Genomic DNA, 23241 nt, shown 5'->3' on the forward strand with positions numbered 1-23241 from the left:
TACGCTCTCTTCAAGAGCCCTATCTAGCTCTCTCATAAAAGTATCCAAAGAACCGCCCTCTGAGGCAGAGAATTCCACAGACTCACAACTCTCTGTGTGAAAAAGTGTTTCCTCATCTCCGTTCTAAATGGCTTGCCCCTTATTCTTAAACTGTGTCCCCTGGTTCTGGATCCCCCAACATCGGGAACATATTTCCTGCTTCTAGCGTGTCCAAACCCTAAATAATATTATATGTTTCAATAAGATCACCTCTCATCCTTCTAAATTCCAGAGTATACAAGCCCAGCCGCTCCATTCACTCAGCATGAGTCCCGCCATCCCGGGAATTAACCTTGTAAACCTACGCTGCACTCCCTCAATAGCAAGAATGTCCGTCCTCAAATTAGGGGACCAAAACTGCACATAATGCTCCAGGTGTGGTCTCACTAGGGCCCTGTACAACTGCAGAGGACTGGTTGCTGGTATACTCAACTCCTCTTGTTATGAAGGCCAACATGCCATTCACTTTCATCACTGCCTGCTGTACCTGCATGCTTACTTTCATTGACTGATGAACAAGGACCCTCAGATCCCATTGTACTTACTCTTTTCCCAACTTGATAATAATCTTCCTTCCTGTTTTTGCTACCAAAGTGGTTTGCTAACCTCACATTTATCCACATTAAACTGCATCTGCCATGCATCTGCCCACTCACCCAACCTGTCCAAGTCACCCTGCATTCTCATAGCATTTTACCAGAGAATAATATATTGCAGCATCAAAGATACCCCAACATTCACAGCAACCTTGGGACTGGCTGACATCAATACACCTTAATAGGGACAGATGCTTGAGAAAATATTTTCTCTGAATGAAGAGTCAAAAACTACATCACAAGACTTCAATTAGATGGTTAAGAAAACTTGGAGAATATTTGAGACTGAGACTGGTTAATTGTTGGGTACTATATAATATAAGGATACGATGGGCAAGAGGAACTTGCAAGGAAGTTTGACAACTACTTTATGAATGGCAGAGCAGGTAAAGGGTTGCCTGGCCAACTCCTGGCTCTTAATTTGTATTCCAGTGATTACAAATCAACATTTACCTGAATCTTTAATGCATCTATATGGTTCTTGTAAACATGAGCGTCGCCTAATGTATGTATAAAATCACCAGGCTGAAAAAATTAAATAAAAATACATATTAAGAGAATATCTAATATTTATCACCACAAAGTTATTCATTAAAGGAATTGTATTTATTTTTAAACCAAATGGAAAATTGTCAAGATCCACTAAGTGACTAAAAATTTACTTCTCCCTTTCCTCAAAAGGTGCCAGAAAATATAAGTAGACAAGGCAAGAAATAAACACGAAATAAATAATATATAGTAGACCTGTCACTATCAAGCAGGCTCGATTATTCATCTAAATCATGGCTGATATTCTATCCCAGTGCCATTACCCTGCACTATTCCCATATTCCTCACAACTCTGTTGTGAATGAACACACTGATTGAGCTTCCACAGCCATAAAGGAGTAGAGAAATCCAAAAGTTCACCATGATCAAAGTGAAGACATTTCTCCACATTTCAGTCCCCTTATTATCAAGCGCTGCCCTGGTCCTGGACTCTATCGAGCCTGCAAAGCCCTGTGAGAACTCTGTAATTTTACATGATCTATCCTCATTCTTTTAAACTCTGAATAAAATGGTATTGGGATACCAAGTCACTCCTCTTCCCTAGAACTAGTCTAAAATCCTTGCTGCGGTCTCTCCAAGGCAAGTATTACTGGGTTTTAGGGCAGCTTGGTGCCGTAGCGGTAGAGCTACTGCCTTAGAGAGAGACCCGGGTTCGATTCTGACTACGGGTGCTTGTCTGTACAGAGTTAGTACGTTCTCCCCGTGACCTGCATGGGTTTTCTCCGAGATATTTGGTTTCCTCCCACACTCTAAAGATGTACAGATTTGTAAGTTAGTTGGCTTGGTGTAAATGTAAAATTGTCCCTTGTGTGTGTAGGATAGTGTTAATGTGCAGGGATCGCTGGTCAGTGTGGACTCATTCTCCTGGTATCCAACCATTCCGCACCACCACAAAAATAATCATTCAATTCAATTCAATTCAACTTTAATGTCATTGCACAAATACTGAGTATGGGTACAACGAAATGCAGTTTTGCGTCAGTCCGTAGTAGTAGTGCATATAGAAATTTAAAAAAAAGAAGATACAGAATAATCAAAAATACAGAGTAATTAAACAATGGGGACGGAGGGACCGGAGAAATCTATCGGCGGGACTCCGAGTTCAGCAATGTGATGGTATAATTGTAGAAGCTGTTCCTCATCCTGCTGGTACGAGACCTGAGGCTCCTGTACCGTCTCCCTGATGGGAGGAGGGCAAACAGTCCATGGTTGGGGTGGGAGGGGTCTTTAATGATCTTCCCAGCCCGTCTCAGACACCGTTTTCGGTGGAGGGCATCCATGGCAGGGAGCGGGGCACCGATGATGTGCTGCGCGGTTTTCACCACCCGTTGTAGTGCCTTCCTGTCCGCAACAGTGCAGCTGCTGTACCATACCGTGAAGCAGGTGGTCAGGATGCTCTCGATGGTACAGCGGTAGAAGTTGGTCAGTATCTGGGGGGACAGATGGGCTTTCTTGAGCCTCCTCAGGAAGTAACGGCGCTGCTGTGCCTTTTTGATCAGCTTGGAGGTGTTGAGGGACCAGGACAAATCCTCCGAGATATGTACCCCGAGGAATTTGTAGCTGGAGACGCGCTCCACCTCAGTCCCGTTTATATGGATGGGGGTATGACTGCCTCTGACCTTCCTGAAGTCGACAATAATTTCCTTCGTCTTCTTGGAGTTGAGGACGAGGTTATTGTTGGCACACCAGGTTGTCAGGTGCTGGACCTCCTCTCTGTAGGCTGACTCATCGTTGTCACTGATCAGTCCTACCACCGTGGTGTCGTCAGCAAACTTAATGATGGCGTTGGATCCGTACTTAGGGATGCAGTCGTGGGTGAAGAGGGAGTAGAGGAGAGGGCTGAGCACACAGCACACAGTTCAGTGTTATAGTGGAGGAGGTGAGGGTGTTGACCCTAACAGACTGTGGTCTGTTGGTGAGGAAATCCAGTGTCCAGTTGCAGAGGGAGGTGGAGATGCCAAGTCCGCTGAGTTTGGTGATCAAGCTGGCGGGGATGACAGTGTTAAAGGCAGAGCTGAAATCAATGAACAGCAACCTGATGTAGGAGTTGTTGTTGTCCAGGTGGGTCAGGGCAGAGTGTAGAGCCGCCGATATGGCGTCCTCTGTAGACCTGTTGGCCCGGTAGGCAAACTGATGGGGGTCCAGTGTGGGGGGGAGGCTGGCTTTGAGGTGAGCCAAGATCAGCCGCTCAAAGCACTTAGCAATGACAGGGGTGAGTGCCACTGGGCGGAAATCGTTGAGACTCCCTGTGGCTGACTGTTTGGGCACTGGCACGATGGTTGATGTCTTGAGGCAAGTGGGGACAACACCCTGGGCCAATGAGAGATCATCAATTGCTTATCTCATTTGTAATTTACAGATTTTGATACATCTGTCTATACAACTGATAACACTTCAATAGGAATTTTCAGCATGAGGATCTTTGGTGAGAGATAATATATTTCCAAATACCTTTAATCCAGTGATGTGTGCAATCATATATGTAAGCAATGCATAGCTTGCAATATTGAATGGGACACCAAGACCCATATCTCCGGATCTCTGATAGAGCTGACAGGATAGCTCACCGTTGGCCACATAGAACTGGCAAAGAGCATGACATGGAGGTAGAACCATTTGTGGAATATCTGGATTTAAAAATAAACAATAAGAATAAATGCAAAACCTACTTACTTCAAAAACTCAGCCAAGGTTTATGAATTGCATTGAAACTAAGGTATAAAGCTTATATTCACTACAATCAGATTTTGTGCTGACTTCCAATATAGACTAGTTGCCACATTTCAACTCTACACAACGTCAGCATTGAGTATAAAGACGGGTCTCGACCCGAAACATCACCCATTCCTTCTCTCCAGAGCTGCTGCCTGTCCTGCTGAATTACTCCAGCTTCTTGTGTCTATTGTCAGCATTATCTTAATTATTAGATGAATAGTTACTGAAGCACAAAAGACAGTCAGTAAAGAGGATTACACTTCTGTCATCTCTCCAAAGTCGTCTTCTGTCGTCTCTCTATATTCAAGCATATTATTCTTTGAGTGCTTTGACAAAATTCCCTTAAATTCTGCAGTTGTATTTGCTTCAAAAGGCCTCTTAAATACATATCCCAGTAAGCAAACACAATTGTGAAGACTGCAAGTAACCATTTCCCTTAAATAATTAAAAACATGTTTTAGTCCCATCACTGCATTCTTTTAAAATGCTTTAAATTTAATTAAACCTTCTTTGTTTTTTTTGACACATCTCCAGAAACATGGAAAAATCTCTCGTTAGGATGTTATGAAAACAGATATTATCCTTTCCATTTATCCTTCGGCATTGGATTCAAACTACCTTCTCAATGTTTCCCAATTTTGTCTCAACTTTTGTATTGAAGGGATTGTCTAATGCTGCTGACCCTTTGGGCATCTAATCTGAGTAACCATGACAAAGAGCAGGCAAGAAAGGTGGGTGGAGAGAACAGGTAAACAGAAGAATGTCACGCCAAAATCCAGTTTTATAGAGAGCGATTTTATACATGTGCAGCAGAAATCATGCAACAAGAGTATCAATCTATACTTATTCGGACCCTACCTCTGAGGTTAATAAGCACAACTCGATGCCTTCCCACAAAAAGGGTTGCAGAGAAAATATCGGACTCTTTTGCAAATGCAGTTCAGTTGCACATTTCATTAATTGATCCCTTAAAGGCACCAACATCTTTAATAACGATTTTTATTTACCTTTAGGATTCCATGCGCACATTATGATCCTACGATCCTCTGGGTTGTTTTTGATGGTATCAATTACATTTTGAAGCTGGTCAACACCTTGCCCAGTGTAATCTATGATTAAAATGATAAGAGAACAAAAAATGTTTTTAACTGTACAATTAAGATGAATTTCTTATTTGTCACTCATGACAAAACCACCAATATCGGTTCTTCAACATCTTTATTTTAGAGATTTGAGTGATACAGCACAGAAACAGGCCCTTCGGTACATGGACTAGTGATCCCTGTACACTAGCATTGTATTACACACTAGATGAAATTTACAATTTTTTCCCAAAGCCAATTAACCTACAAATCTGCAAGTCTTGGGAAGGTGGGAAGAAAGCAGAGAAATCATATGTGGTCACAGGAAGAATGTACAAATAAGATTAAGGTGTTGATGGTCATTTCATTTTGGTGAAAACAACATCCTTGTGAAAATATCCTCCGGGAAATTTGAGACCCTTTAATAATTTATAAAGTTAATGTATTTTACAGTCATTTCACATTTGATATGAGTGCATTGCTGAACACTAATATAACCCTTCAATGAAAGTAAGTAACCACCTGAACGCGTTATTTAGTGAATTGGGATTGCGGAGATTTATGAGTGCATTCAACTGGTATCGTCCTTGATATTGTGGTTTGCAAGCTTTTTCCTGTGTCGCCAACGTCACAAAGTATCCCTGGCGAGAAGTAGATAAATTTGCAATACTATTGTTGTGGGCAGTTTATATCGTTGGGTAGCAAACAGAACTGTGATGTTAGCAGTTAGCAGCTGGTATTTCCTAACCTGTATGCATGTCCTTGTACTCAGCCCCAAAGTGCCTCCACTGGAAGCCATAAACAGGACCAAGATCACATTCTTCTCTGCATGTGAATCCATGTTTATCCAAAAATTCTCGAGATCCGTTGGCATCCCAAATTTTAACTCCTTTTGCAGACAATTCCCTGGAATTAGTGGAACCCTGAAAAAGAAAACAAAACGGCAAAAAGGTGAATCTGTAGGCATACTTTGTAGAATAAGGAATTAAATACTCCAATATGACAACTTTCTAAAACCTTGCCCAATGGTCACTCTGCATACTTTGGTCACTTTGAAGCAAATGATTAAACTTTTCCAACTATTAATTGGGAATACAAGTAACCCCCAAAAATGTGCCGCCTAGGCATGTTAAGTCGGCCAATGTCTGCCTCATTGGGATTTCTGCACTGACTACAGGCCGAATTTGCCTCATCTGTCCAGGGCTCCGGCCCAGCTGAAGCCGGCAGATCCATTCCCATAGCCGACTTCCATGGATGATCAGCTGGACGAATTTGCCCCCAGCGGCCGGAGCTCTGGAACTCTGGCCCTGCCGAAGCCAGCAGATCCGTTCCCATAACCAACTTCCGAGTACACGGTTAATACATACCTTGATGAACCACAACAGCTCTTGGAGAATTCCCTTCCAGAACACTCTTTTTGTGGTGAGGAGCGGAAAAGAATCTAAAAGGCAAAATTTGATCATTTCGTTAAGAGCACTGAGAATAATGTGCGAGCAAACAATGAATATACATTCCCTATCAGTCATTATCAAATCAGTAAAAGCCTAGATACAAAATAAATGTTTTGCTCTAGAAAGTGCAAAAAAAATCTAAGTCTGCAGTCAGGTTGGACCACTTCTCTAATTTCATATAACTCTTGCTTTCCCTCTTTCTCCATCCCTCCCCCTTCCCAGTCTTACCGTCTCCAACAACATTTTATCTCTGTTTGTTTTGTTACCTTCTCCCAGCTAACAATTATCTATTCTACATTTTCCTTGATCTCCATTCCCTTTGCCCTGTTTTCACACCTTTACACTTCCTTATCCATCTCCCTCCCCACTGATGTCAGTCTGAAGAAGGGTCTCGACTCGAAACTTCACCCAAAGAAAGGAATAGGCTGAGACAGCAGGCTTGTGGGAGAGCTGCGAAGGGGAGGGGGAGGAGGTAGAAAGCAAGGACTACCTGAAATTGGAGAAGTCAATGTTTATACTGCTGGGGTGTAAACTACCCAAGCAAAATATTAGGTGCTGTTCCTCCAATTTGCGCTGGGCCTCACTCTGGCAATGGCAGAGGTCCAGGACAGAAAGGTCAGATTCAGAATGGGAGGGGTAGTAGAAGTGCTGAGCCACCGGGAGATCAGGTTAGTTATTGGGAACTGAGCGGAAGTATTGGGCGAAGCGATCGCCAAGCCTGCACTTGGTCTCACCGATGTAGAGAAGTTGACACCTGGAGCAGTGGATGCAGTAGATGAGGTTGGATGAGGTGCAGGCGAACCTCTGCCTCACCTGGTGTAGTCAAAGAGTAGTTGAGTCTCCTTACCATGCTTTTATCTCACTCCACAATGAATTATGTTCATATGTGTGGTTGAATGTTTTCTAATCTTTCTTAAACCATAGTCTGTAGGTCTGCACACTACATCAGGGCTCGAAATTAGCGGTTTCCCGGGTGCCATTGACCACCCAAAGTGCCGCCGGGCAACCTAAACGCCGAGTCATTTTGCCCGGCTTGGCACTGCAGATACTGGTTTATACCGATAAACACAAACTCCGTGGGTCAGGCAGCATCTCTGGAGAATAGGAACGTGACGTTTCGTGTCGGCGGCGGCTGTATTACAGGGCAAAGATACTAGGTGCATGGTGACGAAGGTTCGGAACGAATGACGGGCCCCGCACAGCGGCAGCAGCGGCCGCAACAGCGGCTCCACCGCCTTCTCCTCCTCCCGCACCCCGCCCGGCGGAAGGAGGCCTCCCTCTTCCACCCTCCCTCCCTCCTCACGACCTCGGCGTGCGATAGGGGTTGTTTTGAAAGCTCCGTTGGCGAATTTGCGAGCAGCGGCCGCTATCGCCCTGATAATGGCCGCTGCCTGCAAATCCGCCAACGGCGCTTTCAAAACAGCCCCTCTCTCACGCCGAGGCCGGAGGGAGAAGGACGTCTCCTTCCACCGTTTGAAGCAGCTGCACCAAAGATCCTATAGCTATAGGATCTTTGAGCTGCACTGCTCGGCCCCGCACCTTCCTGTCAGCTGGCGGAGGAGGGGAGGCAGTGGCGAGGAGATCCCAACGCCACCCCCTTTGGCGGCAGCACTTTGGCGTTGGACAGGGACGGCCAAGGCAGCGGGGCGATGTTGTCCGAGGAGCACTGACTTCCTTCCTCCCCACCTCCTCTGCCCCTTCCCCCCTCCTCTCTCTCGTATGCCCCCTCCTCCCCTCTTATCCTGGGACCCCTCCTCTCCATCCCGCACTGATCCCCATTCCCTCCTCTATTCAGTCCTCACTGACATCCCCTGTGCTTCCCTCCCCATCTACCCCCCCCCTGCCAATCTATTCATCACCCAATCTATTCATCACTCCTCGCATTGATTCTCCTGCCACCCCCCCCCCCCCTCCCATCTATCCTACACTGGTACCCCAATTCATCCTGTACTGACCCCCCTTCCCATCCATCCTGCACTTCTCCCGCCATTCATACTGCACTGATCCACCCATTCATCCCATACTGACCCACCCTCCATTTACCCTGCACCAATCACCCATCCATCCTGTAGTGATCTCCCCATTCATATTTTACTGATACCCCATTCATCCTGTACTGATCCCCTCATGCATCCTGTACTGATCGCCTCATTCATCCCGTACTGATCCCCCATTCATCCTATACCGATCCCCTCATTCATCCTGTAGTGAATTTCCATTCATCCTGCACAGACCCTCCGATCCACACTGTCCTGACCCCCCCCCCCCCCCATTCATCCTGTACTGATCCTCCCATTCAAGAAGAATGGGGGGGGAACAGTCTGAATTAGGGTCTCGACCCGAAACGTTGCCTATTTCCTTCGCTCCATAGATGCTGCCTCACCCGCTGAATTTCTCCAGCATTTTTGTCTACCCCCATTCATCCTGTACTGATCCCCCCCATTCATCCTGTACTGATCCCCCCCCCCCCCATCCATCCCGTCATGATCCCCCCATTCAACACCACTGATATCCCCCGTGCTCTCCACTCACAATTTTACATACTCCAACCAACACTTATTAATTCACCCGCCTCAATCCATCCATTCCGCACCGATTGCCTTCTCAACCCCCCCCCCCCCCCCCCCCCCCCCCCCGGCCATCTATCCACCCCGCACTGATTCACACACCCCATGACCCTATTGTGCTTCATGGTCTTCAGAGCGAACATTGACTATGTTTGATAACGGAATACAATCAAATGAGTTTTAATCCCCAATGTTATTATTTGTTTTGACACCTTTAAACATATTACCAAAAGAACATTTGCTGCTGTTATGTCATTTGGCCATCTCTTGTCAGTTAGTGTAATGTTTAACCTGTCAGATGGGTATAGTCGGTTTTAACAGCTATTATCATAAAATGCCTTTAGAAGTTTCCTTGCAACCTGTATATTTTGTTATGGATAAATTATGTGGGAAGCCAGGGTGTTTCTGTGCCAATAGCAATAACGACCCATGCTATGGCCATGTCATGGTAATGTTCAGTCCTTCACAGAAAACATGCTTGCATCAATCTGTAGTGTGCATGGTTAAGCATATGTTACCATGGTCTTGGATTTTTTTTAAATTTATTTTATTTTATTAGAAGTACAATCATATGGCACCAAAGTGCCTAATATATATTTTCATAATACATTTTATGTACAGCTTCTTCTTTTTTTTTGTTATAATAAAGAATAAGAATAAGAAAAATAAATTAGATAGTAAAGGATAGAAAGACGTCAGATATATAGTGTGTGAAGAAGTAGAAAAAGAAGAATGAATTAAGAAAGTTGAAGAAAAGAAAATAGGAAAAAGAGAATAAGACATAAAGAAAAGAAGTAAGGAGGTCATTGTTTATAATCTTGACCATCCCTCGTCCAGTCCTGAAACAGTTAGCTTTTACAATTGTGTTGCACCATATGATTCCAAAAAGACGACAAATGGAGACCAACTCGTTATGAATTGGTCCATTAGGAGGAATCGCATTTCCTCAAGATGTGCGGTGTCCACCATGCTTGCGATCCACATTTTAAGCGTTGGTATTGATGTATTTTTCCAAAATTTAAGTATTAATTTTTTTTGCTGTAATTAAACCATAATTTTAAAATAAATTTTGAGATGAGTTCAATTTATTCCCATCTTCCATTACTCCAAATATAATCATTTCAGTATTAGGTTCCATTCTTATCTTAAATAATTTTGTAAATATTTCAAAAATATCACTCCAAAATCTATAAAGTTTTATGCAGGAAACAAAAGAGTGTGTTATAGTTGTGTTTTGGAATAAACATTTATCACAAATGGGGGATATATTTGGATAGAATTTGTTCAATCTTGTTTTTGAATAATATAATCTATGTAAAATTTTAAATTGAATTAAATTATGTCTTACATTAATCGAACATTTGTGAATATATATCAAGTACTTTTCCTTCGTAATTTTTATCATTAATTCCCGTTCCCACTCTTCTCTAAGTACCTGTCGATGGTAGGTCTATATTTAAAATACTATTATATAAATATGATATTAATTTTTGTGAGTCAGCTTTAACATTCATTGCTTCTTCCAATAAGAGTTCTTTTTTGATATCCTTGTATGTATTTTTTCATGAAATCGCAAATCTGAAGATATTTAAAATATTGGTTGTTTTTCAATTTAAATTTTAATTGTAATTGTTGGAATGATAGTAGGTTTCCCATTTCATACATATCCCCGATCCTTTTAATTCCGAAACTTTCCCATTGGTTATATGTTTTATCAATAAGAGATGGTTTAAATAAAGGGTTATTCGCTATTGGCATTAACAATGATAAATTTCTTAATTTTAAAGATAATTTTATTTGTTTTCAAATTCTTATTGTATCATGTATAATTGGGTTCTTCTTATATATTGTGTTGTTGTTTTTTCGGGGAGAAGAGGATCGTTCCTATATTACAAGGAAAACAATCCTCTTTCTCCATTTTTATCCATTCTGTCTGTTGGGTAGAACTGTCCAGCCAATAAATTATATTCTTAATATGCACTGCCCAATAATAATACATAAAATTCAGGAGAGAAAGTCCCCAGACATCTTTTGGTTTACATAAGTGTTTTATTTTAATTCAATGTGATCTATAATCCCAAATAAAGTTAGTAATATTAGAGTCTAATTTAAAAAAAAAGTATTTTGGTATATATACAGGTATAGACTGAAATAGGTATAATAATTGTGGTAGGAAGATCATTTTTATAGCATTTATTCTACCTAATAATGATAAAGGAAGTGTTTTACAAAATTTAATCAGTATATAAAATTTATTTAATAAAGGTATAAAATTAGCGTTGAATAATGCTTTATATTTTCTAGTAATCTGAATACCCAAGTATTTAAATTTTTCTGTTGCAATTTTAAAGGGGAACTTCAGTAAGTGTGTAGGTTCTTGAGGTTTTAACGTCATGATTTCACTTTTATTCCAATTTATTCTATATCCAGAAAAGGACCCGAATTCCTCTATTAAATTTAATAAATTTGGTATGCTCGTTTGTGACTTTGTAATATATAAAAGTATATCGTCTGCATATAATGACATTTTATTCTTTGAGTCCCTAGTATTATAGCCCTGAATATTCGGATGAATTCTTATACTTTCAGCTAAAGGTTCTGTAGGGGGCGCTGCTCTGGCAGCAGCCATGTCATGCAGCTCGTCAGTTTTTCAACCTTTTTTTATTTTTTTAGTATGTTTTAAAGTCCGTATTTAATGTTTCTTTGTGTGTTTTATGTGGGGGGTGGTGTGGGGGAAACCACTTTGGTCGCCTCCTCCACGGAGAGGCGAGTTTTTCCAGGTCGCCTCCCCCGTGGCCTAACATCAAGGATCGACGCGGCCTTTCCCGGAGACGCGCCCGGGGCTTCAGCGGCGGGCGCAGCGTGGACTCTCGGCGTGGAGCGGGCTGGGGCTCGCTGGAGGGGAGCGCTCCGTTTCGCTGACCCGGGGCAGCCGGCAGCCTGAAGTCGTAGCCTGAAGCTGCGGTCTGCAGAGCTCCAGCTGGTGCGGCGTCTACAGCCCGGGATCTCACGTTGGGGACCCGGGGGAAGAAGAAGCCATCACTGCCGGCCCGCGGCCGACTTCTACCGCGGGTCCGGCATGGACTTACCATCACCCCTGGAGGGGAGCTTCGACCGCCGGCCCTGCAGTCTACGGTGCTTCTGGCTGCGGCGGGGACTTTAAATCTTGACCGCCGGCCTGCGGCCTACAACAACTTAAAGCCGCGGTCTCCGGTGAGGAAGAGCCGATCCTGGACTGACTCTGGACTCTGGTCCTGACCACGGGGGGGAAATGGAGGACTGGCCAAATTTTGTGCCTTCCACCACAGTGATGAATGCTGTGGTGGATGTTTGTGTTACAGTTTTATTGTGGTTGTGTGTTCTTTATTATTGTATCGCTGCAGACAACCCAAATTTCCACCAGCCTGGCTGTGTGGCAATAAATTATATCTAATCTAATCTAATCATAATCGAGGCCCGGGGAGCCGTGAGTATAATGTGAGTATAAATACAGCGCGGGGTTTGCTTCTACAGAGGCCCGGGGAGCCGTTGGTGAGAGGAGGACTTACCTGGAGCTGTGAGTATAAATACAGCGCGGGGTTTGCTTCTACAGAGGCCCGGGGAGCCGTTGGTGAGAGGAGGACTTACCTGGAGCTGTGAGTATAAATACAGCGCGGGGTTTGCTTCTACAGAGGCCCGGGGAGCCGTTGGTGAGAGGAGGACTAACCTGGAGCTGTGAGTATAAATACAGCGCGGGGTTTGCTTCTAGAGGCCCGGGGAGCCGTTGGTGAGAGGAGGACTTACCTGGAGCTGTGAGTATAAATACAGCGCGGGGTTTGCTTCTACAGAGGCCCGGGGAGCCGTTGGTGAGAGGAGGAGTTACCTGGAGCTGTGAGTATAAATACAGCGCGGGGTTTGCTTCTACAGAGGCCCGGGAAGCCGTTGGTGAGAGGAGGAGTTACCTGGAGCTGTGAGTATAAATACAGCGCGGGGTTTGCTTCTACAGAGGCCCGGGGAGCCGTTGGTGAGAGGAGGACTTACCTGGAGCTGTGAATTACCCAAATCTGCAACGTTCCATCTCACTTCCAGAGAAGGATTCTGATTCTGATTCTGGTGGAAGCCTCTGATTGGTGGAAGAGGACCAGCGGAAGCAGCTGATTGGCTTGTATTGTATTTGTATTGTAATTGTAAGGCTTTATTGTATTCGGATAAGGGGGAGAATGAGGGCCAGGGCAGTTTACTGTTCTGGATGTCAGATGTGGGAGGTCATGGAGTCGGAGTGCCCTCCAGACGTCCACATCTGCGCAAGGTGCGTCGAGATGGGGCTCCTAAGGGACCGTGTCAGGAACCTGGAACAGCAACTCGATGACCTCTGTCTGCTCAGGGAGAGCGAGGAGGTCATAGAAAGGAGTTACAGGGAGGTGGTCACTCCAAGACCACGGGAGACAGAAAACTGGGTCACAGTTAGGAAGGGCAACGGGCAGAGGCAGGGACTGGTGAGTACCCCGGTGGCTGTACACCTTGAAAATAAGTACTCATGCTTGAGTAAGGGTGGGGGAGACAGCCTACCTGGGGGCAGCGACAGTGGCCGGGCCTCTGGCACAAAGACCGGTCCGGTTGCTCAGGAGGGTAAGGAAAAGAAGGGGAGGGCAATTGTAATAGGGGACTCTATAGTCAGGGGGTCGGATAGGCGATTCTGTGGACGCAGACAGGAGTCCCGGATGGTAGTTTGCCTCCCTGGTGCCAGGGTCAGGGATGTGTCTGAACGTGTCCAAGAAATCCTGAAATGGGAGGGAGAGGAGCCTGAGGTTGTGGTGCATATAGGTACCAACGACATAGGTAAAAAAAGAGAAGAGGTCCTGAAAGAAGAATTTAGGTAGTTAGGTAGAGAGTTAAGGAGAAGGACTGGAAAGGTAACAATCTCAGGATTACTGCCTGTGCCACGCGACAGTGAGAGTAGGAATGGAGCGAGGTGGAGGATAAATGCGTGGATGAGGGACTGGTGCAGTGGGTATGGATTCAAGTTTCTGGATCATTGGGACCTCTTTTGGGGAAGGTGCGACCTGTACAGAAAGGACGGGTTGCACTTGAACTCAAGGGGGACCAATATCCTGGCGGGGAGATTTGGAAAGGCTACTGGGGAGACTTTAAACTAGTATGGTTGGGGGGAGGGACTCAAATTGGGAAAGCTAGCAGTCAGTGTGTGAAGCAGGGGGCAGAGAATGGTAGCACTCTGACCCAAAATGTAGGGGAGAGAGAAGAAAAAGAAAATAATCAGAGAATAAGAGAGGGTGGGTTTCTTAAATGTGTATATTTTAATGCTAGGAGCATTGTAAGAAAAGTGGATGAACTTAGAGCCTGGATTGACACCTGGAAGTAAGTATGATGTTGTGGCGATCAGTGAAACATGGTTGCAGGAGGGCTGTGATTGGAAACTAAATATTCCAGGATTTCGTTGCTTCAGGTGTGATAGAATTGGAGGGGCAAGAGGTGGAGGTGTTGCATTGCTTATCAGGGAAGATATTACAGCAGTGCTTTGGCAGGATAGATTAGAGGGCTCGACTAGGGAGGCTATTTGGGTGGAACTGAGAAATGGGAAAGGGGTAGCAACACTTATAGGGGTGTATTATAGACCGCCAAATGGGGAGCGAGAATTGGAAGAGCAAATATGTAAGGAGATTGCAGATATTAGTAGTTAACACAAGGTAGTGATTGTGGGAGATTTCAATTTTCCACACATAGACTGGGAAACACATTCTGTAAATGGGCTGGATGGGTTGGAGTTTGTAAAATGTGTGCAGGATAGTTTTTTGCAACAATACATAGAAGTACCTACTAGAGAAGGGGCGGTACTGGACCTCCTGTTAGGAAATGAGATGGGTCAGGTGGCAGAGGTATGCGTTGGGGAACAGTTCGGGTCCAGTGATCACAATACCATTAGTTTCAATATAATTATGGAGAGGGACAAAACTGGACCTAGGGTTGAGATTTTTGATTGGAGAAAGGCTAACTTTGAGGAGATGCAAAAGGATTTAAAAGGAGTAAATTGGGACAGTTTGTTTTATGGGAAAGATGTGGAAGAGAAATGGAGTACATTTAAAGGTGAAATTTTAAGAGTACAGAATCTTTATGTCCCTGTTCGGTTGAAAGGAAATCGTAAAAATTGTAAAGAGCCATGGTTTTCAAGGGAAATTGGACACTTGGTTCGGAAAAAGAGGAAGATCTACAATAGTTATAGGCAGCATGGAGTAAATGAGGTGCTTGAGGAGTATAAAGAATGTAAAAAGAATCTTAAGAAAGAAATTAGAAAAGCTAAAAGAAGATATGAGGTTGCTTTGGCAAGTAAGGTAAAAGTAAATCCGAAGGGTTTCTACCGCTATATTAATAGCAAAAGGATAACGAGGGATAAAATTGGTCCATTAGAGAGTCAGAGTGGCCAACTATCTGCAGAGCCAAAAGAGATGGGGGAGATATTGAACAGTTTCTTTTCTTCGGTATTCACCAAGGAGAAGGATATTGAATTATGTGAGGTAAGGGAAACAAGTAGAGTAGCTATGGAAACTATGAGGATCAAAGAAGAGGAAGTACTGACACTTTTGAGAAATATAAAAGTGAATAAGTCTCCAGGTCCGGACAGGATATTCCCTAGGACATTGAGGGAAGTTAGTGTAGAAATAGCAGGGGCTATGGCAGAAATATTTCAAATGTCATTAGAAACGTGAATAGTGCCGGAGGTACACAAAATTGCTGGAGGAACTCAGCGGGTGCAGCAGCATCTATGGAGCGAAGGAAATAGGCGACGTTTCGGGCCGAAACCCTTCTTCACTGTACGACAATAGTGCCGGAGGATTGGCGTACTGCGCATGTTGTTCCATTGTTTAAAAAGGGGTCTAAGAGTAAACCTAGCAATTATAGACCTGTTAGTTTGACGTCAGTGGTGGGCAAATTAATGGAAAGAATACTTAGAGATAATATATATAAGCATCTGGATAAACAGGGTCTGATTAGGAACAGTCAACATGGATTTGTGCCTGGAAGGTCATATTTAACTAATCGTCTTGAATTTTTTGAAGATGTTACTCGGGAAATTGATGAGGGTAAAGCAGTGGATGTTGTGTATATGGACTTCAGTAAGGCCTTTGACAAGGTTCCTCATGGAAGGTTGGTTAAGAAGGTTCAATGGTTGGGTATTAATGGTGGAGTAGCAAGATGGATTCAACAGTGGCTGAATGGGAGATGCCAGAGAGTAATGGTGGATGGTTGTTTGTCAGGTTGGAGGCCAGTGACGAGTGGGGTGCCACAGGGATCTGTGTTGGGTCCACTGTTGTTTGTCATGTACATCCATGATCTGGACGATGGTGTGGTAAATTGGATTAGTAAGTATGCAGATGATACTAAGATAGGTGGGGTTGCGGGTAATGAAGTAGAGTTTCAAAGTCTACAGAGAGATTTATGCCAGTTGGAAGAGTGGGCTGAAAGATGGCAGATGGAGTTTAATGCTGATAAGTGTGAGGTGCTTCATCTTGGCAGGACAAATCAAAATAGGACGTACATGGTAAATGGTAGGGAATTGAAGAATGTAGGTGAACAGAGGGATCTGGGAATAACTGTGCACAGTTCCCTGAAAGTGGAATCTCATGTAGATAGGGTGGTAAAGAAAGCTTTTGGTGTGCTGGCCTTTATAAATCAGAGCATTGAGTATAGAAGTTGGGATGTAATGTTAAAATTGTACAAGGCATTGGTGAGGCCAATTCTGGAGTATGGTGTACAATTTTGGTCGCCTAATTATAGGAAGGATGTCAACAAAATAGAGAGAGTACAGAGGAGATTTACTAGAATGTTGCCTGGGTTTCAGCAACTAAGTTACAGAGAAAGGTTGAACAAGTTAGGGCTTTATTCTTTGGAGCGCAGAAGGTTAAGGGGGGACTTGATAGAGGTTTTTAAAATGATGAGAGGGATAGACAGAGTTGACGTGGAAAAGCTTTTCCCACTGAGAGTAGGGAAGATTCAAACAAGGGGACATGACTTGAGAATTAAGGGACTGAAGTTTAGGGGTAACATGAGGGGGAACTTCTTTACTCAGAGAGTGGTAGCTGTGTGGAATGAGCTTCCAGTGAAGGTGGTGGAGGCAGGTTCGTTTTTATAATTTAAAAATAAATTGGATAGTTATATGGACGGGAACGGAATGGAGGGTTATGGTCTGAGCGCAGGTATATGGGACTAGGGGAGATTATGTGTTCGGCATGGACTAGAAGGGTCGAGATGGCCTGTTTCCGTGCTGTAATTGTTATATGGTTATATTATATGGTTATAAGGGCAAATAGCAGGGGTGATAACGCACATCCCTGCCTATTACCCCTTGATAATTGAAATTTTTGAGATAACATATTGTTAGTTAATATTCTTGCCATCGGTTAATCATACAATAATTTTACCCATGTAATAAAATTCTCTCCCATATTACATTTTTGCATTACTTTATATAAGTACTGCCACTCTACCTGATCAAATGCTTTCTCTGCGTCCAAATAAATAATTGATATATCTTCTTCCTCTACTTTATGTGAGTACATTATATTAAACAGGCATCTCAAATTATTAAATGAGTATCTTTTGGGTATAAACCCCGTTTGATCAGGGTTTATCAATTTACTAATATATTTGCTTAATCTTCTTGCTAAAGTCTTTGCTAAAATTTTCTGGTCTGTATTTACAAGTGATATAGCTCTATATGAGCCCAGATCTTCTAAATCTTTCTTTTTTTGGAATAAGCGTAATAGTTGATTCTAATGTTTCAGGTAGTTTATCTATCTATCTATCTATCTATCTATCTATCTATCTATCTATCTATTATTCTATAAAACTCTCGCCCCATCCGTCCGACATCCGTCCGTCCGGCTGCCTGTCTGCCTTTTGATTCGTTGACTTTCTGCCTTTTGATTTGTTGACGGCTGCTCCTTCCTATCAGCTTCCAACACACTTCGAAACAGCTTCCAACACACTTCGAAACAATCTTGCAAGACAGGAACACTCTGAACCTTTCACTGCTGCCGCAGGCAGGGGAGGTGGTTTTTTTGCAGGGGAGTGCTGGCATCTTACATTTGGGGACGGCTTCAGTTCCATTGGACGAATATTGGGTTGGGGGATCACACCATTGGGGGACCAGACCCAACGGGTCTGCACTTGGTCTAGTCATTCTATAAAACTCTCGCCCCATCCGTCCGACATCCGTCCGTCCGGCTGCCTGTCTGCCTTTTGATTCGTTGACTTTCTGCCTTTTGATTTGTTGACGGCTGCTCCTTCCTATCAGCTTCCAACACACTTCGAAACAGCTTCCAACACACTTCGAAACAAACTTGCAAGACAGGAACACTCTGAACCTTTCACTGCTGCAGCAGGTTTTTTTTAAATCCACTGCTGAGGGGCCATCCACTGCTGAGGGAGGCAGGGGAGTGCTGGAATCTTACATTTGGGAACGGCTTCAGTTCCATTGGAGGAATATTGGGTTGGGGGATCACACCATTGGGGGACCAGACCCAACGGGTCTGCACTTGGTCTAGTTTTCTTTAAAAGCGTAAGTATATAAATTAAATAAGTAAGGAGTCGTTATCTCATGAAAGACGAGTGCATGGTGGAATATTGGGTTGGGGGATCACACCATTGGGGGAGCAGACCCAACGGGTCTGCACTTGGTCTAGTTTTCTTTAAAAGCGTAAGTATATAAATTAAATAAGTAAGGAGTCGTTATCTCATGAAATTTTTAATAAAATTCATTACTAAAACCATCTGGTCCCAGTGTCTTACCATTTTTCAACAATTTTATTGTTTCACCTATTTCTTTGATTGTAATTTGAGCTCCAAGTTCCTCTTGTTCCAAAAGGTCAAGTTTTGGAAGATTACAGTTATCTAAAAAAAAATTATTTTTACTATCTTCTATTTTAGTTTTAGATGTGTATAAATTTTGATAAAATTGAGCAAATCTGTTATTAATATCTTTAGGTAGTATTAGTAATTCACCTTTCTCTGATTTAATTTTAGTCATAGTATTTTCCTTTTCTTGTTTTTTCAATTGGCGAGCTAAAAGCTTATGTGGTTTGTCACCAAACTCAAAATGTTCCTGTTCTGTAATTTGGAATAATGTTATTACTCTTGCCGATAAAATTCGATTAAGTTTAAATTTCAGTAATATTATCTTATTGTGTTTATCTGTAGTGGAATCTTCAGCGTTATCTAACTCTAACTGTCTGATTTCTTGTTCTAACAACATTTGTTCTGACTTATTCTTTTTATTTTGAAAAATTTGATATGAAATTATAATTCCTCTAATAAATGCCTTAAAAGTTTCCCATAATAAAGAAGGCGAAGTACCTGGTGTATCATTTGTATCAAAAAAAAGTTCATTTGTTGTTTTAAATATTGATAGCCTTGTAAGTCATTTGAAATATGTGTATTAAACCTCCAAAAAGATTTTTACCCGGCATTCCCTCGAATTTTACTGAAAATGTCAATGGAGAATGATCTGAAATACTACTAATGTGTATATTGGTATTAGTACTACTACTATTACTACCAATGTGGTATGTTGGATTAATTGTATATGGCATTAATTTCATATCCACTAAAAAATAATCAATTCTTGAATAAGTTTTATGTACTGAAGAGTAAAACGAGTATTCCCTTCCAACTGGATTAGCAGATCTCCATACATCTATTATATTAGTTTTTTTTATATATGTATTTAGAAGTTCACTAGTCTTAGATTTTAAATTACTCCTCCTTTGTTTTGCTGATTTATCTAGATATGAATCTAAAACACAGTTGAAGTCCCCCCCTATTATCACATTTTGGTAATTAAACTCTGATATTATATCTATAATTTTATCAAAAAATTGGGGGCTGTCAAAATTTGGAGCGTAAATATGGTCCAGGATTTATTGACACAGGTTGATCATATGCTGAATAATCCAACTACATTTTTGTTTGGAAGCGGAAAGAACTAATAGAAATTGCATTAATTGCAATGTGTAAAAAGAGTTGAGATATTGTATTTTAATTTTGATGCATGTCATTGTGATATATATCATGTCTTAATTGGTGAATATGTTTTGTTTGTGAGTTATTTGAAGCAGAAATAATATGTGAATGTAGACAAAAGTGCTGGAGAAACTCAGCGAATGTGGCAGCATCTATGGAGCGAAGGAAATAGGCAACATTTCGGGCTGAAACCCTTCTTCAGACTGATAGGTTTCGGCCTGAAACTTTGCCTATTTCCTTCGCTCCATAGATGCTGCTGCACCCGCTGAGTTTCTCCAGCACTTTTGTCTACCTTCGATTTTCCAGCATCTGCAGTTCCTTCTTGAACATATGTGAATGCTTCATTGAGCATAATTCCGACTGGTAATAGCCCTGTCACACGGTGCGAGCTGACCCACGAGGTACCCCGAGTGAATGACTCGTGGGTACAGAGGAGATTTACTAGAATGTTGCCTGGGTTTCAACAACTAAGTTACAGAGATAGGTTGAATAAGTTAGGTCTTTATTCTCTGGAGCGCAGAAGGTTAAGGGGGGACTTGATAGAGGTCTTTAAAATGATGAGAGGGATAGAGAGTTGATGTGATCAAGCTTTTCCCTTTGAGAATAGGGAAGATTCAAACAAGAGGACATGACTTCAGAATTAAGGGACAGAAGTTTAGGGGTAACATGAGGGGGAACCTCTTTACTCAGAGAGTGGTAGCGGTGTGGAATGAGCTTCCAGTGGAAGTGGTGGCGGCAGGTTCGTTGGTATCATTTAAAAATAAATTGGATAGGCATATGGATGAGAAGGGAATGGAGGGTTATGGTATGAGTGCAGGCAGGTGGGACTAAGGGAAAAAAGTTGTTCGGCACGGACTTGTAGGGCCGAGATGGCCTGTTTCCGTGCTGTAATTGTTATATGGTTATATGGTTGTGTACGAGATTCCAAGTGTAAGATCAAGTGTTTAACCGAGTTCCCACGGGTTTGACTAAGTTTGCCTACTACTTGTCATTTCTGCGATGTTCCAAGTTCGTCTCCCGAGTTACTAAGTTCCTCTCCCGAGTTACTCTTGAGCCAACCGCTCATGAAGCTTGAATAATAATAATAATAATAACAATTACAGCACGGAGACAGGCCATCTCGGCCCCACAAGTCCGTGCCGAACAATTATTTTCCCTTAGTCCCACCTGCCTGCACTCATACCATAACCCTCCATTCCCTTCTCATCCATATGCCTATCCAATTTATTTTTAAATGATACCAACGAACCTGCCTCCACCACTTCCACTGGTAGCTCATTCCACACAGCTACCACTCTCTGAGTAAAGAAGTTCCCCCTCATGTTACCCCTAAACTTCTGTCCCTTAATTCTGAAGTCATGTCCTCTTGTTTGAATCTTCCCTATTCTCAAAGGGAAAAGCTTGTCCACATCAACTCTGTCTATCCCTCTCATCATTTTAAAGACCTCTATCAAGTCACCCCTTAACCTTCTGCGCTCCAGAGAATAAAGACCTAACATTCAACCTTTCTCTGTAACTTAGTTGTTGAAACCCAGGCAATATTCTAGTAAATCTCCTCTGTACTCTCTCTATCTTGTTGACATCCTTCCTATAATTGGGCGACCAAAATTGTACACCATACTCCAGATTTGGTCTCACCAATGCCTTGTACAATTTTAACATTACATCCCAGCTTCTATACTCAATGCTCTGATTTATAAAGGCTAGCATACCAAAAGCTTTCTTTACCACCCTATCTATATGAGATTCCACCTTCAAGGAACTATGCACGGTTATTCCCAGATCCCTCTGTTCAACTGCATTCTTCAATTCCCTACCATTTACCATGTACGTCCTATTTTGATTTGTCCTGCCAAGGTGTAGCACCTCACATTTATCAGCATTAAACTCCATCTGCCATCTTTCAGCCCATTCTTCCAAATGGCCTAAATCACTCTGTAGACTTTGGAAATCCTCTTCATTATCCACAACACCCCCTATCTTGGTATCATCTGCATACTTACTAATCCAATTTACCACACCTTCATCCAGATCATTGATGTACATGACAAACAACAAAGGACCCAACACAGATCCCTGAGGCACCCCACTAGTCACCTGCCTCCAATCCGACAATGAAGGTCTGTTTTAATAAGCAACAGTGTTAAAGAAGACATCTCCATCCTGCGGCTTTGAGTTGGGGAAAGGAAAACGAGAGATGTAGAATGAAAGGTATGCACAAAAGTAACGATGATAAAGGGAACAGGCCATTCATTGTTAGCTGCTCCAGTTTTATGTGTCCGTCTTCGGTTTAAACCAGCGTCTGCTGTTCCTTTTAACACATTTCAAAGTGATTGAGGGTTTTTTTTCGTAAGAAGAGATTTTTTTCACTCCCTGTCCTGCACGGATTCGTACATGGTGACTGGTCCTCTGAGGGCAACGCGTTATGATGTGGTTTTGTTGAAGAGCTGGGAGAACAATGTTGACAGGTTGCATACAGTCAGTGTAACCACCAAGGTCATTAGATTAAGTTACAAAAAAATGTCTGTGTACTAACACATAAAATACTCCAAAACAGAGCTAATGCATAAAAAATGCGGGCAGCGTTTTATTGAGTGAAGCTGAATCAATAATTTACTTTTGAACGACAGTTCATTTTAAGCTACTTTCTCATTTTTTCCGTGGCTGCCCGGTAAGAAAAACAGGTTTAACCGGAGATACATTTTAATATGTTGTCAACCTCCCGTGTTTATCTGAGTAATATGTTTTCGGCAATCTTCCTTCAACCAGTTGGGCTGTGGAGCAAAGATTACTGTACACTTTCCTGGGATTTCCGAAATAGTGGGTTCTTCTCCCGCCGCCGCGTTATTTTTTATGTGTCGGAAGGAACTGCAGATACTGGTTTAAACCGAAGATAGATACAAGAAACTGGAGTAACCTGTCGGATCAGACAGCATCTCTGGAGAAAAGGAATGTGTGACGCTTCGGGTGGAGACCCTTATTTAATGCCTGACGAATAAATGATCTGAAATGGAAAAGCGGAGACTTTGGATATTCCAAAGACGCAATAAATACAGATTACACGTCATTTGGAAAACAACAAGTGATCCTTTGCAGTCTAAAATCAAAATTAACCCAGCAGCCAAATGCAGGGTGGCGATCCGAAACATGTTCTCCACAGATGTTAGTTCAGCACTTTTGTGTTTCAAGACAACAGCACCAGGGTAGTGGGAGATGGTGGCGGAAATAT

General features: G+C 42.7%; 1 protein-coding gene across 1 annotated transcript in view; it reads right to left on the reverse strand.

Moving 5' to 3' along the window:
- Positions 1-23241, reverse strand: part of tyms (thymidylate synthetase) — a 28903-nt gene that overhangs the window by 3374 nt on the left and 2288 nt on the right. Inside the window, exons 2-6 of the mRNA XM_033019616.1 lie at positions 6349-6422; positions 5730-5904; positions 4907-5008; positions 3636-3811; positions 1089-1160 (exon numbers count right to left, since the gene is read on the reverse strand). Of these exons, the coding sequence (XP_032875507.1) occupies positions 1089-1160; positions 3636-3811; positions 4907-5008; positions 5730-5904; positions 6349-6422 (599 nt within the window). The remainder of the gene's footprint in view (positions 1-1088; positions 1161-3635; positions 3812-4906; positions 5009-5729; positions 5905-6348; positions 6423-23241) is intronic.

The sequence above is a fragment of the Amblyraja radiata genome, chromosome 4, assembly GCF_010909765.2.
Source record: "Amblyraja radiata isolate CabotCenter1 chromosome 4, sAmbRad1.1.pri, whole genome shotgun sequence".
Taxonomy (NCBI): domain Eukaryota; kingdom Metazoa; phylum Chordata; class Chondrichthyes; order Rajiformes; family Rajidae; genus Amblyraja; species Amblyraja radiata.